Genomic DNA, 15669 nt, shown 5'->3' with positions numbered 1-15669 from the left:
CGCTCTCTGTAGTCACAGGCAGAGAAATCGTGTCTGACCGTGATGGTAATTTCTCTTCTTTTCAAAATGGGATTCCTTTCGTTTCGGTTGTCCAGTCGCTCTGTGAATCGGGGCTTTAAACAACCACCACAGAAACCCTCCCGGGTGATTAATGATGAATATGCATCCAAAGTTGACAACTATTGAGCCCCAGACTCATCAGACTGAGCGTGTTCGTCATGGGGATTCCTGCAAGGGACTCGTGCGAAGGTGTCCCACATTGTGTAGCGCCCGTGTGAGCGCCCAGCTGCGCTGCTGTTACACCGAAACCCCGCAGTTCAGGCAGCTGTACTTCGTTTTAATTGGGGGAAAGAGGTAATATAGCTTTTTTTTTTTAATTCCATCCCCGAGTAACTGCCTTGACACGAGCACGAGTTTCTCGACCCTCGGCCTGTGCAGGCGCAGTGCCAGACATCCGTTCCCTAACGCCGTTCCCCCTCGCGGCAGCCCTGCGTCTGCACCCCGGCAAGGAATGTCCTCAGAACATTGTCCCAGATAATAAGGATTGACCTGCTTTCGTTTGGGGGTTGTTCTCTTTTGAAGTTGGGGTTCGTTCTTCTGCATGTCAAGAGCTTCCATAAATGTGATGTCAGGTTTCTCCCCAGCGGCCCCGCTCTCTCCAGGGCTGGGACGGGGGCAGGCATTGCGCAGATGAGCTGTTCCTGCACGCAGGAGACCCTGTTTTAGAAAAGCGTCTTGCTGCTCGCCCCTGCCCTGGCGGAATCCGCCCATCTTTCCCTTGGTCTTCCAAACACTCCTTTCAAGCGGCGAATCGGCGGTGCTGGCCCTGTGTTCGCCGGGAGAACAGGTTGTCGAATGTGCATGGTCGACTCCGTGTTCCTGGTCGCCGTCCCTCGCTGAGAGCTTCCCGCCAAGCCCTGTGCCGAGCTCTTGACATCCCGCGCCATTATCTTTGCTCTGCAGACGAGGAGTCGGCCCGGGAAGGCTTCCGTCCCGGGAGGCCTGGCTAGTAACTGGGCGCCGCGTAGGTCGATTTCTTAACTCCCTTCGCAGAACCGCGAGACACGGGCTGCGCTGGCTGCACTGGCCCGCCCCGCTGTGTAGGCCGTGGGGCCTGGCAGCCGCGTCTGCACTCAACCATGAAGCACACGCGGGATATTCTCTCTCTGTGTCGAACGGCCACGTCTCACTTTGTTCTGAGACAAAGAGGTTTCGGCCAGCCTTGAGTGTCACACTGAGGTCAGACGTGCTCTAGGTACCCCTCCCAGCCAGCCCCACCTGAGGCTGCTCTGGTGCAAACACCCCCTGGAGGTGAGACCCAGCTCTCCGAGCCGTGTCACACGCCATCCGGCTCGGGGCTCGGCTGCGCCTCACAGTTTCTGATTAACGACAAGGGCCCCGCAGCACTGCCGGGTGCGTCCTTAGCACACAGACACCGACGGCTTAGGGCAGACACCGACGGCTTAGGGCAGACACCGACGGCTTAGGACAGACACCGACGGCTTAGGACAGACTCCCAGCTCCCCGTCTTGCTAATTGTGAACACGCCAGCTTATTTTCCGTGTCTCCAAGCATAGAAAGCCTTGGTGGTGTCTAAAATATACGTGCGCACAGACACACCTGAGGAGAGAGTCCGTAGAGAGACCGGCAGCGCCGAGGGCGGGTGGCGTTTCGGGACAGTCATGCCTCCGGCAGCCGCGTCCGGGCGGCGGGTCACTCATGGAGAGCAAACCTTGTCAAAACATGTTGTTTCTCCCCCGCAGGGCTTACAAAACCATTGAGGACGATGACTTGAAGTTCCCCCTCATATATGGCGAAGGCAAGAAGGTAGGCTCTGCCCCCCACCGCGAGAGCAGGCCCGTCTGGGTCGCCGCGGCATCTGTGCGTTCCCCGCCCTCCCCTGCGTGGCACCTGCACATAGTAGGTGCTCAGTAGCTGTTTGAACAAATTCCCTCTTTGATACTCCAGGAGATCGGTTAGGCTGACTGTGAGCGCTCGTGTAATGACACTGTTGTCTCAGAGCGCTGGCGGGTGAGAGAGAGCCTGTGGGGGCGGCTCAGCCCCTGGGGTCTGTGTCCTTGGAGCCAAGTGACATTTTGTTCCTGCCCTCAGGCGCGTGCAGGAGGGGAGGCTGCGGGCCGCGCGGCTCCCTCTGCAGCCTCTAAGCGTGGTAGGTGAGCGCCGCCGCGCGGGGGCTGCCCCCGACTTTATGTTTTATGCCTGTCGTGGGGGCAGCGTCAGAGCTGGTTGAGGTGAATACAGATCGGGGTGTCACGGGATAGACGGACGATGTCGCTGGAGTCGATTGCTCTGACTCAGGAGCGCGGGCGTCGGCGTCCGACCGGGCGTGCAGACCCAGCTCCCTCAGCCTCTGACGCAGCTGACAAGAGGCGGCCGCCCGTCGCCTTAAGCTCGTGGGCGGGGACCCCTCCCCTGCGGTCAGTGACCTCGGTCCTGGCGCCGGCTCCCCCGTCAGTCAGTCGGGGCAGAGGCAGGCACGGGCGGGCCCAGGGGCGTCTCCTCCCCTGGCCTGTGGCGGCAGCTGCGGCGGGGCTGCCTCTGTGCGACTAACGGCTCTGCTCCGCCCTAGGCCCGGGTGATGGCGACCATCGGCGTGACCAGGGGGCTTGGGGACCACGACCTCAAGGTGCACGACTCCAACATCTGCATCAAGCCGTTCCTGTCCTCGGCGCCGGAGGTACCGAGGGGCTTGTTCTAGATTGTTCCTCCCTGACCTCCATCCCACCTCCAGGCAGCAGCCAGCTGGCGCCACGCGTGTGTCCGCTGTGTAGCTTCTGCCCCAGGCCCTGCCCTGCCCCTGCCCACATCCCTGGCCGGCAGGTGCACCCCAGCAGCCGCGCTGACCCTCCCCCTGCACCCCGGCCTCAGTGGATCACGCCGGAGCCTCCGCGGGGCCCCTAAGGCCGGTGCTGCTGGGCCTGGCCTTCCAGCGGGCCGCGCCCCTGCGTATCACAGGCACCTGCTGTCCTCCCGGGACTGTCCGCCTCCCGAATGTGCCTGGGTGACCCCACACGATGCCCTCCCCCCCCAGCTGTGACCTTCCAGCTTCTTCCCTGCTAGGGTTTAATTCAAACGCTTCAGCCATGGAGACGTCCTGGGTCCTCCCCCACCACACGCCACCCCCTCCTGGCCCCTGCCGGGGAGTCCCTGGCGTGGTCACGTCCTGCTCTGGGCTGCTGTCCTGTGTCGACTTGCCCCCTCGTTAGACTTAGGGACCCAGACGGCGGGTCTCGCTCCGTTGCTGTTGGGAGAAGTGAACTGAGAACATGTGAACGCCTTATTGGGTTAAAAAAATCAGATTCCTTGTAAAACAGGCAGCAGTGTCTGCCGGCTAGAAAGAGAAACCCGCTGTGATTTCATGACAGACCAGGTGGAAAAGATTTTGCTCCTACGTCACAGAAAAGTTTAACTAATAGTAGTTTAGAGGCAGATTTTCTTTTTTAAAGATTTATTTATTTCTGCATACAAGAACTGGGGTGCAGGCCAAATATGGGGGGGTGAGAGGATCCCCCAGAGACAGAGTGGGGAGCAGAACAGCCAGACTGACGAAACACACTGTGGAGGGGGGCAGCGGGGAGACAGGAGAGGTCTGCTGCACCCTGTGGGGAGCTCCCTGGCCGGGGATGGAACTCGTGCTGCAGAGGCTGCCGACAGCTTCATAGTGCTGGGACGTAACCCTGCGCCCCAGGGGGGGCCCGGAGGCACTTTCCCAGGAAACCAGCAGAACTGAGTCAAGTGTGGAGCTTTTCTAAGAGTAACAACGCTTGGTGGCTGCTTCGCCTGGACCAGACAGCGCGGTTTCCTCACACACGGCCCCGACGGCCCTCGCAGTCGCTGTGGGTAAGGTGGTGGTTATGCTCGTCGGACAAATTGGGAAGTGAGACCCGGGCAAGGGAACGAGGCCCCACGGGGTACGGCTGTCCAGCAGCAGCGCGGCGTCTGCGCCCGAGTCTCAGTCAGGCCTGTGGAAGACACGGACTCCGCTCCAGGTAACTCTCTGGAGAGCGCCCAAGGGCCCGTGAATTCGGCGTCGAGGGCTCTGGCGGCCTGGGCCCGAGATCTGGGAGAGGCCGTGCTGGCTGCGGCGTGTGCAACCTCGGCCAGGCGGAATCGCGCGAAACGAGATTGTCCACCTCTCGCTCAGCCTAATGCCATCCAGGGTGGATCCCGAGGCCCTTCTTCTGCAGGGGAGTGAAACTGTTGTACATTAAACGCTTCCCGGTGGAGAGAACTCAGCCGGGGCCGGGAAGGGGGTGGGGGCGGAGAGGAGCGGGGACGGGTTGCCCCCCTGGGGGACGGCAGCGGAGGAAGAAATGCGTTTCACGGTGGCAGCGCTGGAGCTGTGCGCTGACAAGAGGCCGCGGGCACTTTCGGGCGCCCAGAAGTCGGGGTGCTTTTTCAAGCACCTAAGGACGTGCACAGCGGCGCCCTCCCTGTCCTGGCCCTGCTCCCCGCCAGCCGGCCCAGCGCGTCGGACGGAGCCTCGCTGGGCACGTGCCCTGCTCCCCTCTGAGCGCGCCAGGCAGGGGTCGCTTCCCACGGGCTCTGCACGTCAGGCCCAGCTCAGCCTGGCGGTTTTGACGCTTGGGGGAGAGCGATGGTTCAGTTCTGAGAAAACGGGCTCCAGGATCTTCTTGGAAACCAGCATCGGCTCCGTGCGCCACTGTTGCTCCTAATTCACTTTGATGAGTTCAATAAAAATAAATCAGACACATGTGGATCCGATTTACACGGACAGTGCACAGGGGCCGGAAGATTAGGGAAGGGTTTCTGGCCAAACCCAGGTTTGGTTTCGCTGCACACCAGGCGCTGGAAAAACCCCGCGTTTGCCAGGCCCGAGGAGCGGCCGCCAGCTCGCCAGGCGCCCCCCGTCTCCCGGGGCTCGGGCCGAGTTTCTGGCCAAGAACGCGGCCCCGGCAGAGGCCCCCCGGGCCTCGGCCTTGGCTCTGTAACAGCCGAAGACGCTGCCTCCGCCGTGCAGGGGCGCAGCCGGCCCACCCGCTCGGGACTCCAGCGTCTCCTGCGGGGACACACGCGCGCGCGTCCGGGCCGTCCCGTCCAGCTGCGCCTCTCTGCCGCCTCGCGGGGCTCAGCCTGGCCCCTCTGCGCCCAGCAGGCCCGTCCTCCAGCCCGGGCTCCGCTGAACGGGCCTCGCCAGGCCCCGCCCCAAGGCCGTGCTGTTGCCTGCAGCCCCTGGGCTCTTCCAGGAACGAGGTCGTCTTCTGTCTGGGGCCAGGGTGGAAATCGAGCCCCTGCCAGCTGCGCCACCGGCCGCAGGTCTTCCCGCCGCCTCTGCTGTGGCCTCCGCAGTCCTGTCTGGCCTCTGACCTCAGACTGCGCGGCTCCCCCGCGGTTTGCTTTCTCTGGAGACCGTTTCTCCTGGCATTGGAACCAGACTCCCCGGAGGCAAAAAATGAAGACCCCAGACTCAGTTCCTGAACTCCAGCCCCCGCACCCGGCTGCCCGGGACCCCTGAAAACATGTCGCTGTGAAAAGCCCCACAAGGTAGACGCGCACGGCGCTTGTTTCCTCTCCCGGTGGCCGGAGCGGGCGGCTTCCGAAGACAAAGGAGCGAAGCCGCCATGTCCTTACCCGCGAGTCAGGCGACCAGGGCGTTCTGGAGACTCACGGGGACATGCTAGCCCTGCTGTGGGGCGCAGACGGAGCCCCCCCGTGACCGCAGGCTCCGGGGGGACGTGGTCCCGCCAGGCCTCGCTGCACCTGCTTCCTGAGCAGACGGACACGACTCAGAGCGTCTACACTGCACCCCGGGCCTGGCGCCGAACGGGATTTCTTCTTCTCCACAGCAAGGCAGCTGAGTGACGGCAGACTCTCGGGGCCCTCGCGGGTGGACGAAGCCCGTGCGGCCAGTGCCCCCGCGACTCTGGTGAACAAGCCGTGGGAGCTCCGGAGGGAGCCGCTGGCGGGAGGGCGGCGAGCGGCAGGCGCGGGGTGCGCTCTCGGCCTGGGCCCTGATACCGCACTTGCTCTAAAGCCTTTCTCGAAGGCTGTCGGCGGTTTCACTCGCCAGGGTCAGTTTATCTCGTCTGCAGACGCCGAAAGAACCTCCCGTGGCGTGTCTGCGCGTGCACTGCTGCGCGCGGCCCGGCAGCCGGCTCCGGGTGGGGGCGTGGACGGCCACCGCCTCCGGGACAGCAGGCGTCCGGTGCCGCGCGGCAGGCGCCCCGCGTGGGGCCTCGGGTGTGACCGCCCTGGGAGGACCTGTCGGGCGGGAGGCCCCGCGCAGCCCCAGGCCCCTCGTCCTAACGGTCACCTCAAGGGAGACACTGAGGCTGTGGCCAGTCACGCCGCGCCCCTCACGCCGCCCAGGGGACGCCCAGCTCCATGGCCGCGACCGTGTGGAGCCGCCAAGCCAGGCGTGGTCCGCGGCTCCCCCCACACAGGCGCGTAACGCGTGGCTGCTCCTGCCTGGCGTCCCCGCTCCCGGCAGGCGGGGTGTGGGGTGGAGCCGCGGGGAGCCCTGAGCGCGCCCCCTCCTTGCAGACAGGCGTGTCTGGCACACGTCTCGTCTCCCATCCACGGAGGCTCGCCGGAGGCCTCGGTCCTGGGCGCCGCGGAGGCTTCCTGGGCCTGAGGCTGGGCCCGGCGGGGAGCAGGAGGCTTCCGGGAGGGGCCTGTGGTCTGACCCGGGGCAGCTCCAGGGCGGAGGCCTGGACTCCCCGAAGCCCCTGGCCCGTGGGAGGCGCTCGCGGCCGCGCCCAGCCCGGCCTTTCTGGAAGCGTGTCCTCGGCACCGCCCTGCGCCTCGGGTCAGCGCGCGAGTCCAGTTGTGAGCGCGGGGTTGGCCGAGTCCCTCGGAGGGTGGCGGGAGGGCGGGACGAGGCTGGCAGGAGAGACCCTGAGAGGTTCCGGGGATGGGGCCGCCACCGGCTCCTTATCAGCTAATGACGGCCACTTGGGGAGTGGACGGCCGCGTCCACGGGTGCGCGAGACGCGGGCGGCGGGGTCGGGCAGGGTCACCGGCGGCGGGACAGGAGCGCCGGGCCTGCTTCTGTGCGGCCCCCGGGCCGCTCTGGGCCGGCGGCTCCCGCTGAACGACCCAAACCTCCGCGGCGAGGGGGCAGCGGCCGCCCTGGGAGTCTGGCCGCCGGCTCCAGGGGGCCCCGCAGTCACGCGGGATGCGGGTCGCACCTAGATGCCCCTGACAGGGGCCTGGACGGCGGACGAGTCTCCCGTTGGCCGCCGCGTCTCCCGCCTGACCCGAGCGCCACGTGCTCGCCGCCTCTGCTGTTCTCTGCCCTTTGGGGCCCAAGTACCACCAACATGCACCGCGGCCCTGCCAGCGGCAGCCCGCGAGTGACCCTGCCGTCCTCCTCACGGCCTGCGGGGGATCCCTGGCCGGGGAGCCGTGCATGGCCGAGGGCTGAGCCTCGCGAGGGCGCGGTTAGGGCGCAGACGCCGCCGGGACTGAGACTCTGCACCTCAGCCGACCCAGCGGACCCGGCTGGCCCCGCGCGCTCACGCCCGGGAAGGCCTGTCCAGAGGGGCCCGCCGGGCCCAGGAAGCAAGTCGGGCAGGACCCGTTGCTTCTGCAGAGTAAACCGAATGGCAGGCGCCCGGGGCTGAGGGCGGATCCCGGCCCCCGGGGCCTTCGGTCTGTGGTGAACTAAGGCCCCGCTGCCCCCTCTGACCCCGGAGGGCACAGCCACGCCCTTCCCCGCGTGCCAGCGCGTCCTGTCCTGGCGTGCAGACCCCTCCAGGGTGACCCGAGGGCCTGCCGAGGCGGCTGCTGGCCGCGTCGGCCTCTGGGGGCAGCCGGCAGCGTGCACACTGCGGCTGCTTGTCCCTGAGCGCATGTCCCCGAAGCCCCGGGGGCGGACGGGCGCCTGCTGCGCCTGCCGGGGTGGAGGCCGTGTGCACAGGCCGGCAGGAGGCCGAGCGTCCCGGCCTGGGCAGGCCTCGCAGAGACGTGAGTGTGGCGTCCACTGGGGCGGGTCTGAGTGGCCGCGGGCGCTTAGAAATGGGGGGACGGGAAGGGGTCGGGCGGGGTGGCAGCTCCCCCCACCCCTCCCGCCTACAGCCTCACTCGGGCTTCCAGAAGGGAGGGGAGTCCCGTGAGCTGCAGGGCTGGGCTGAGGGCCTGGGCCGCGGAGCCCTCAGGTCAGGACGGGGAGGGGGGGTGCAGCGGAGGGGGGGTGCAGTGCCGGGCAGTGAGGAGCCGCGGAACTCCCCGCCCGCCGCCGGCTCTCGGGGCGGGATGAGCGCAGAGTCAGCCCAGCAAGGCTGGGTTTTCACTCCCCCTCGTGGGCCGCGTGACGCTCCGGGCCGGCCAGGTCACAGCCTCCAAGAGGATTTGGGAGCCTCGGTGGCGTCTCACAGGCGTGAGGAGTGCCCAGGAGAGGCCGTGCCTCCCGCCGCCCGCCCCCGGGCCCAGGTGTGCTCACGCCACACGCACGCCCACCGCCTTGGGCGCTGCAGGCTGAGGCCGCGGGGGCTGGCGGCAGGGGCTGGAGGCCAAGGAGCTCGGACGCTCATTCCCCGGCAGGTGCTCTGCTGTCTTCGGTGTCTGGGGGTGTCGAGGTGTCCGCGTGGCTCCAGGTGCTGGAGAGGGGAGAGGCCTCGGGCGTGGCTCAGCGTGTCCTGTGGGATCTGGGCTGGACTGCGGCTCCCGGGCCCCGGACAGCACCAGGCCGACCTCAGGAGGGTGGATCCAGCCCTCGCTCCTCAGAGCGGGGAAGCCAGAGGCAGCCGAGCGCGTGCACAGGGAAGGTGCGTCACCCGGCAGGTCGGCAGCTGCGGCTCCCGGCCCACGGGCTGTTCCTCGGCAGGGATCTGGGGCTGTCCGGCTGCCGGCGCCCGGCACGGCGCGGGCCCTCACCGAGCGTCCGTGCGGAAGGTCTGGATGTGCAGAGGGCGCCTCCGGCTTCTCCCCTCTCTAGCTCGGTGTCCACTGCCACTCGCCCTCCCAGCTCCATCTCAGGCTTCAAGTTTTCATGTAATTCCTCCTCGTCGGCTCCCAGGGCCGCCTCCTGAGCGCAGCCAGGGTGTGCGCCGGGCCTCCAGCTGCCCCGTCTGCACCTGCCTTGCTGCACAGGCGGCCCCGCCGGCCCCGGGGTTCACTGCGCCCCTGAGCACCCCACTGGGCTCCGAGGGCCTCGCGGCCAGGCAGGGGAAGAGCGGGGACCAGAGGAGACTTGTTGGGGGGTCATGTGCCCCCACCTTCCTAAGCACGGGGTCGTGTGTTCTTTCCAGGTGAGAATTTATGACCTCGCCAAATACGAGCACGGAGCGGACGACGTGCTGATCCTGGCCACCGACGGGCTCTGGGACGTCCTGTCCAACGAGGAGGTGGCGGAAGCGATCGCCCAGTTCCTGCCCAACTGCGACCCCGACGACCCTCACAGGTTGGTGCGCGTCGAGGCCGGGGCTGCTCGCCGGCACGCCTTGGGATGTGGTGACCCCGTTAGCGGTCACGCGCTGTCCACATCCCGGGCTCCGTCGAGCTGGTAGGGGCGGGTCAGCGCCCGAGGTGCGGAGGGGACCACGGTTCTGACCCAGGTGCTTGCGCCGTCAGACGCCCTTAAGTTGACTCCCGGCTCGGGGGTGAAGGGTTTGCTGGGTGAACTAGCTCAGCTGCGTCTGTCGTGGCGCTGCTCCATATCCTCAGCCGGTTTGTGAGCCTCCTGAGAGCGACAGCACATGCTCCCCTCACGCTTTCATTTATTGGGAAATGGTTACTTTCGAGACACATTGCAGAGAGAGAAAAAGATTAAATTGAGTGTCTCTTAGAGCATCCTGCCAGACCTCGGTGACTCAGGACAAACAGAACTCCCCTCTGCGGAAAGCAGCTCTCACTTAGACACAGGACAGCGAGTCACCATGAGCACACGCAGCGGACAGACAGACAGACAGACAGCCAGCAGAGCTGGGTGTTTAAATACTTTGTTCTTGGATCTCCCTGTCAGCAAGACATACATAGGTACGACAGCACATTGCAGAGATGTTTTAAAAGCGCTGGAAACACGAACAAAGACGAGAGGCCATTGTAATGACTGCAGTTTTTTAAAATAAGGAACTGGACGTTTGGGAGGTGAGAATTTTCAAACTGGGGATTAGAATTGAGGGGACCGCTCCCGTCAGCAGTGGTGCAGGGAACACTGTGAGCTGGAGAGCTGACCTGTGAGTCCCGACCACGGCCCAGAGAATTCTCAGGCTCCACCCTGGATCGGCCACGACAGCCCCAGGGGGAGGACCCAGGAGCTTGTTTAGACAAATCTTCCAGGTGATTCTGACGCTAGTCAGATCTGAGGTGTGTAAAAGAGACCCACAGAATTGCTTTTATTAAAAAACTGGGAGGGCCTCCCTGGTGGCGCAAGGGGTTAAGCGCCGCACCGTGAAGCTGTCCGCGGCCTCTGCTCCCCTCAGCAGTGTTTTTGGACCATCTGCCTGTTCTGCTGCCCACTGTGTCTCTGGTGAGTCCTCTCACCCCCCGACACCTCTGGCCTGCACCCCAGCTCTTGTGTGCATAAATAAGTAAATCTTTTTAAAAAATAAATAAAAATCTGGGAGCCCTGCGATCCTAGCACGAGTAAGCAAAGACCAGAGAAAGGGAATGGACCGAAGCTGGGCTCGCTAGCGGGGCAGCTCTCAAAACAGCGATAAACTGAACAAGCGAGTCACAGAGGAATACACGGTTCTGTTTATTTAAGGTAAAAAGCTAATAATACACTATTTAGGGATAGAGCTATTAGTTACAACCAAGAGCAAGGGAATGAACCTGGGGAGAAGGCCAAGGCCCCCGGAGAGCTTCCCACAGGACTGGCCGCACCCTGGGCCCTTCAGCTGGTGACAGACGCCTGGTCGAGGCGCCTGTCCCGTCCTCCTCACGCTGCCACCTGCTGTGCACCGTGGGCTGTAAAGCCCGGAGGCCGCGTAGTCTGACGGGGAATCTGGTCAGAACTGAGTTCTAATCCCAGTGCTGTGGCCTCTGGCTTGTGACCTTGGGAAGTTGCTGACCTCCCAGTGCCAGAGATTCCTCGTCTGTAACACGGGGTCCTGCTAGCACGGAGCCCCACATCCGGTCCTCGGTGGAGCATAAACCCACCCTCCGTCGGAAACATCCCCAGTCACAGGTGCGGCTCACAGCCGCTGCCCAGTTTCCAGGACGGGCTTCGGGGGTGGCATCGCCCCGCGGTGTCCGCTCCGGGGCTCCTCCAGCCTCCGCTCCCCGGGGAGGGTGCCGTCCCGAGCCAGGCTGGCTCCGCGCACTGGCGGCCGAGCGCCCGGGTGCTGCTCTGAGCGCTCAGCTGCCTCGTGATTGTGGCTTCTCTCTGGGGACAGCCATGGCGCCTGGCCCTGCGCGTGCCCGTGGCTATCGCTGTGTTTGTTGCCATCTTGCGTGTTTTGTGTATTTTACACCAAGAGGATTCCTTCTGGAAAAACGTGAAGCAAGACCTCTCGCTCTGCCTAGGCTTGTTCGGATGTTGCGGACACGCACAGGCACTGATGGGGTTATTCTGTCACTTGAATGTGGATGTATTTGCCTCCTGTTGAGCTTTTAGCCCTGCTCTGTGTTTACGTCTCCTCGCCAGTCTTCACTGTGATGCCTCGGGCCACGTCTTGCAGAGCCGGCTGGCGGCCCTGCCCGAGGGAGGGACCCGTGGGGCCTGGCTTAGCCAGTCTGTCTCCATGGCAACAGGCCTGCCCTCCAGGGAGCGACCTGGGGGTGTCCTCCCTGGGTCCCGGAGAGCTGCTGCCTCGGAGCTCCAGGGCCTCCCGGGCTCTGCATGGGAAAGAGAAAGTTTGTCTTCCCGGGGAGAGGTCAGGCCAAAGCCTTGGACCAAAGCCCGCGCACGAGGCCGGTGAGGCGGGTGAGGGCGTCCCGCGGCGGGGCTGCGTTCTTGGTGAAGGTGGAGCACCGGATCCAGAGGAGGAAGATTCTGGTCGGTGTGTGGAATCTCAGACAAGCAGAACTTAGGGGGGGAAGTTTCCTTCTTTGCGGGATGGCCCGTTCCGAGCCGCAGGGAGTGCGCAGGGCCTGGCAGCGGGGCTTTCCGCGCCCAGGGCTGTCCGCTGGGAGGGACTCTGGAAAGCGCAGCCGGCCCCGCCTTCGTGGGCTGCGGGCTTTGCGGAGGCAGAGGAAGCGGCAGGACAGTCCTCCGGGAGAGGCCCCGTCCCCGGGTGTCCCGCGTGGATCCGGAGGCGGAGCCTGAGCCGGGCCGCGGGGCCCCACGAGCCAGCACAGCGGGCGGGCGTCCTGCCGAGACGGGCGCAGGAGGCGAGCGGCGGGGTCCTCGGCTCCAGGACACCCGGTCGCCGGATGCGGGGCCGAAGCGGCGCGCGTCACCCGCTCCGCGACGGGACCCTCCTGTCCCACCCGGCGGCCCGGCCCGGCTCGTCCTGCCGGGAGGGCAGAGACACCGTCTGAGACGCGTGTTTGGGGAGCCGGCGGCCGCGGCCTCGCGTGTGGCAGTTCCGCGTATTTGCGTGTCACTTGGCAGGAGGCTCCGCGGTCTCCACGGGGCCCCCAGGCACGGGACTCGGTCCCCAAGTCCCGGCGGGGCTGCCTGGCGGCGCCCTCCCGCCCGCGAGCTGATCTGCTCTTGTCCCGGCAGCGCCCTCCCGCCCGCGAGCTGATCTGCTCTTGTCCCGGCAGCCCCACAAACCGGGCCGCGGGTTCTGTCACCCGCGGTCAGCGCCGGGAGAGTGTCCGGGCGGCCGAGACCCTGCGGCAGGCGCAGGGCTGCTCGGGGAGGCCGGAGGGCCCTGAGGTGAGAGGGGAGGTGACTGTGGTGTGGGGCTGCCTGGATGGAGGCCGCGTGGGGACCCTGGGGAGCCGCCTCCTGTTCTGCAGGGAGAGCAGGTCGCTCCCCGGGCGCAGCCAGGCCGCCTCTCAGGGCCCCAGACCCAGCCCGCCGTGGCGCTGGGGGAGGCCGGACACCCACCCTGAGGGCGAGGCCGCCACGGGGGACAGGAGGGCTGGAGGCCAGCGCTGCCTGTGGGGGTGTGGGGTGTAGGGTGTGGGGTTCCCCCTTCTGTCTGTTCCCGCACGCCCCGGCGCGGCACCCAGCGCTGGGAGCCTAGAGGCCGCTGGGTCAGCCCCGGGGCTCCTTCCTCGGCCTCACGGCCCCTCAGGGGTGCCCCGGGGCGCGGCTCCACCCGGCATCGCTGTCCCGCGGGGGCCCCCTTCATGCGCAAGTGTTTGGGGACCCGGCTGCGCCGCCCCCGCATCCCCCGACACTAGCCGTGGCCGCCTGAGTCCGCCTGGCCGCGTCTTCTGGGGAGAGCCGAGTCCTGGGGGGCTGCGCGCTGCCCGGCTCGGCTGGCGGGGAGGAGGGGGGGGCGAAGGCACCCCCGCATCCGTGGGCAGTGGCGGTGGTGTCGTTTCTGGGGTCCGGGGCCCCCAGGCGGGGCTCCCCGCGGCGGGGACGTGGGGGTCCCTGAGCGGCGGCCGCTTGGGGTCACCGCGGAACCCGAGCGGGCAGAGGCCCCGCGGGGCCCGTCTCCGGCCCCGACTCTCCCTGCGCAGGGACCCGCCTGTCCTGGCCGCAGCCTCCTGCCCTCGGGTACGGCCGGTCCTGGCCCCCCAGCCCCCCACCCAACCCCCGGCCCCGCCCCACCTCCCCCCACGCCCTCTTCCCCCCCCCCATCCCCACCCTCCGCAGCTGGAGACTCGCCCGTACCCCCACCCACGGCCAGCCAGCCGGAGCTCGGGCCGGGGAGGGAGCTGCGCCCCCGGAGCCAGACTGTGCCCAGGGAGCCCCCGCGAGGGGCGAGCTCACACGGCCGCGCCACACCCAGCTCCCCGCAGCGCCGGCACCCCCGACCCCCGCCCTGCGGGGCCCAGCCCTCCGCCCCCCTCCGCTGCGCCTAGCGCCGCCCTAACTTGCTCCCTGCACCCCCAAGCTGTGTGCGCCCCGCGTGCGCCCCCGCACCCAGGCCGCAGGGCCCGGCCGGGCAGCTCCCGTGGGGGACACCGGGGAGGCGCCTGCGGAGAAGCCAGAGTCCCCGGAGCGCCGCCCCGCCCCGCCCAGGGGCCGCCCCGCGGGCGCTGCGCCCCGCACCCCCCCCCCCCCCCCCCCCCGCCGCCGCTCACCCCGAGGCGCGGACAGCTCCCCGCGCGGCCGGCCCGGGCGCCCCCGCCCCACCGCCCGCCGCCTCTGGCTTCGCCTTCACGCCGGGGCCCGCATGAGCCCCCGGAGGCCCGACCCGGAGTCGGGGCGCACAGCCCGGCGCTGCGCGGCGCTCGGCTGCGCCCCGGGCCGTCGTGGGGTGGGGGGCCGCGTGGAGCGTGGTGGAGGCTGGAGGCGCAGGGGGGTGGGGGGCTCCTCTCCGCGGCCCGAGAGATGAGGCTCCACGGGCCGCGCAGCCCTCGGGACCTGCGCCCCAACACCCTGGGGGGGCAGCGCCGCCGGGGATGCGGGAGACGCGCTGGGGCACAGGGGAGCGTGGGCGTGGGGGCGCTGACGTCTGCTCCCCCCTTGCGCCCCGGGGGAAGCCGGCGGGTGCTCCGGGGGGACGCGGCCCTCCCGGCCTGCTGGGGGGGGGCACCCCCCCACGCGGCCGAGGCGTGTGTTTCCCGAAACCCTCACATCCTCCTCGCCCTGTGATCGTGCAGCGTCAGCGTTACGCCAGGTCACCTTTTATTGTTAAAGATTTATTCGTGCACACAAGAGCTGGGGTGCAGGGATGCGGGGGGTGAGAGGACCCCAGGGAGAGCGGGGAGCAGGACAGGGGATCCCCTGACCCCACCGCTGAGGGCAGCGGCACCAGGCGAGTCCGCCGCGCCCCGTGGGCGGCTCCCGGCCGGGACGAGCTCGGGCTGGGGAGGCGGCGGGCAGCTCCGCAGGGCGGGGCTCAACCCCCCCCACCCCCCCACCCCCCGCGCCCCAGTTCCCTTTTTCAGAGCAGATTTGCCCGCAGCGCTTCAGGCTCGTCCCGGGGGCGGGCGGGGGGCCCGGGCTGGGGGCGGGGGGCCCGGGCTGGGGGGCGGGGGGCCCGGGCTGGGGGGCGGGGGGCCCGGGCTGGGGGGCGGGGGGGCCCCCGCGCGCCTGACGCCCCCCCGCGCAGGTACACGCTGGCGGCGCAGGACCTGGTGATGCGCGCGCGGGGCGTGCTCAAGGACCGCGGCTGGCGCATCGCGCACGACCGGCTGGGCTCGGGCGACGACATCTCCGTCTACGTCATCCCCCTGGCCCCCGGGAACGCGCCGTCGTGAGGCGCTCGTGTCCGGGCGGGGGCCCGCGGGGTCTCCCTTCCGAGCCCCCCCGGCTCCCCCCGCGGCGCACCGCAGGCCCCGCGAGGACCGGACCTCATTTCTGGAGCCAGCGCCCGCCCCAGGCGGCCCCTCCCGAGCCCGCTGCGCGGACGGAACCGCCCTCCCCGCCGGGAAGAACAAGGGCACGGCCCGAGGCGCCGGGCGTGGCCGCCCCTCAGGACCGACGCACCCCGCAGCGGGGCGGGGGAGCCCCTGGAGAGCCGCCCCCCGACACCCGGACACCGGCCCTTCTCTGGGCGCACGGCGGGGCCGCAGGGCTGGAGCCGGGCGCGGCAGCCTCAGGGAAACCCCGGAGCCCCCGCGCTCCTCCGTCCTGGCACGATCCGGGAGCAGGCGGAACCCGCCCTTTTGTGAGGGGCAGTGGCCGCGCCTTCGGGGCGCTCAGGCCTCTCGGGACCAGAGTGTGGCTCT

At 67.9% G+C, this 15669-nt stretch overlaps 1 protein-coding gene across 1 annotated transcript in view; it reads left to right on the top strand.

Moving 5' to 3' along the window:
- Positions 1 to 15198, top strand: part of PPM1H (protein phosphatase, Mg2+/Mn2+ dependent 1H) — a gene marked incomplete at both ends in the record, with an annotated part of 70871 nt that extends 55673 nt beyond the window's left edge. The window contains 4 exons of the mRNA XM_084256190.1: positions 1764 to 1827; positions 2591 to 2698; positions 9234 to 9385; positions 15051 to 15198. Coding sequence (XP_084112316.1) covers positions 1764 to 1827; positions 2591 to 2698; positions 9234 to 9385; positions 15051 to 15198 — 472 coding nt within the window. The remainder of the gene's footprint in view (positions 1 to 1763; positions 1828 to 2590; positions 2699 to 9233; positions 9386 to 15050) is intronic.
- Positions 15199 to 15669: the final 471 nt, after the last annotated feature.

The sequence above is a fragment of the Talpa europaea genome (assembly GCF_964194135.1).
Source record: "Talpa europaea genome assembly, chromosome: 15".
NCBI lineage: Eukaryota > Metazoa > Chordata > Mammalia > Eulipotyphla > Talpidae > Talpa > Talpa europaea.
The sequence above is the reverse complement of the archived record's forward strand: the minus strand, read 5'-3'. Positions and strand labels throughout refer to the sequence as shown.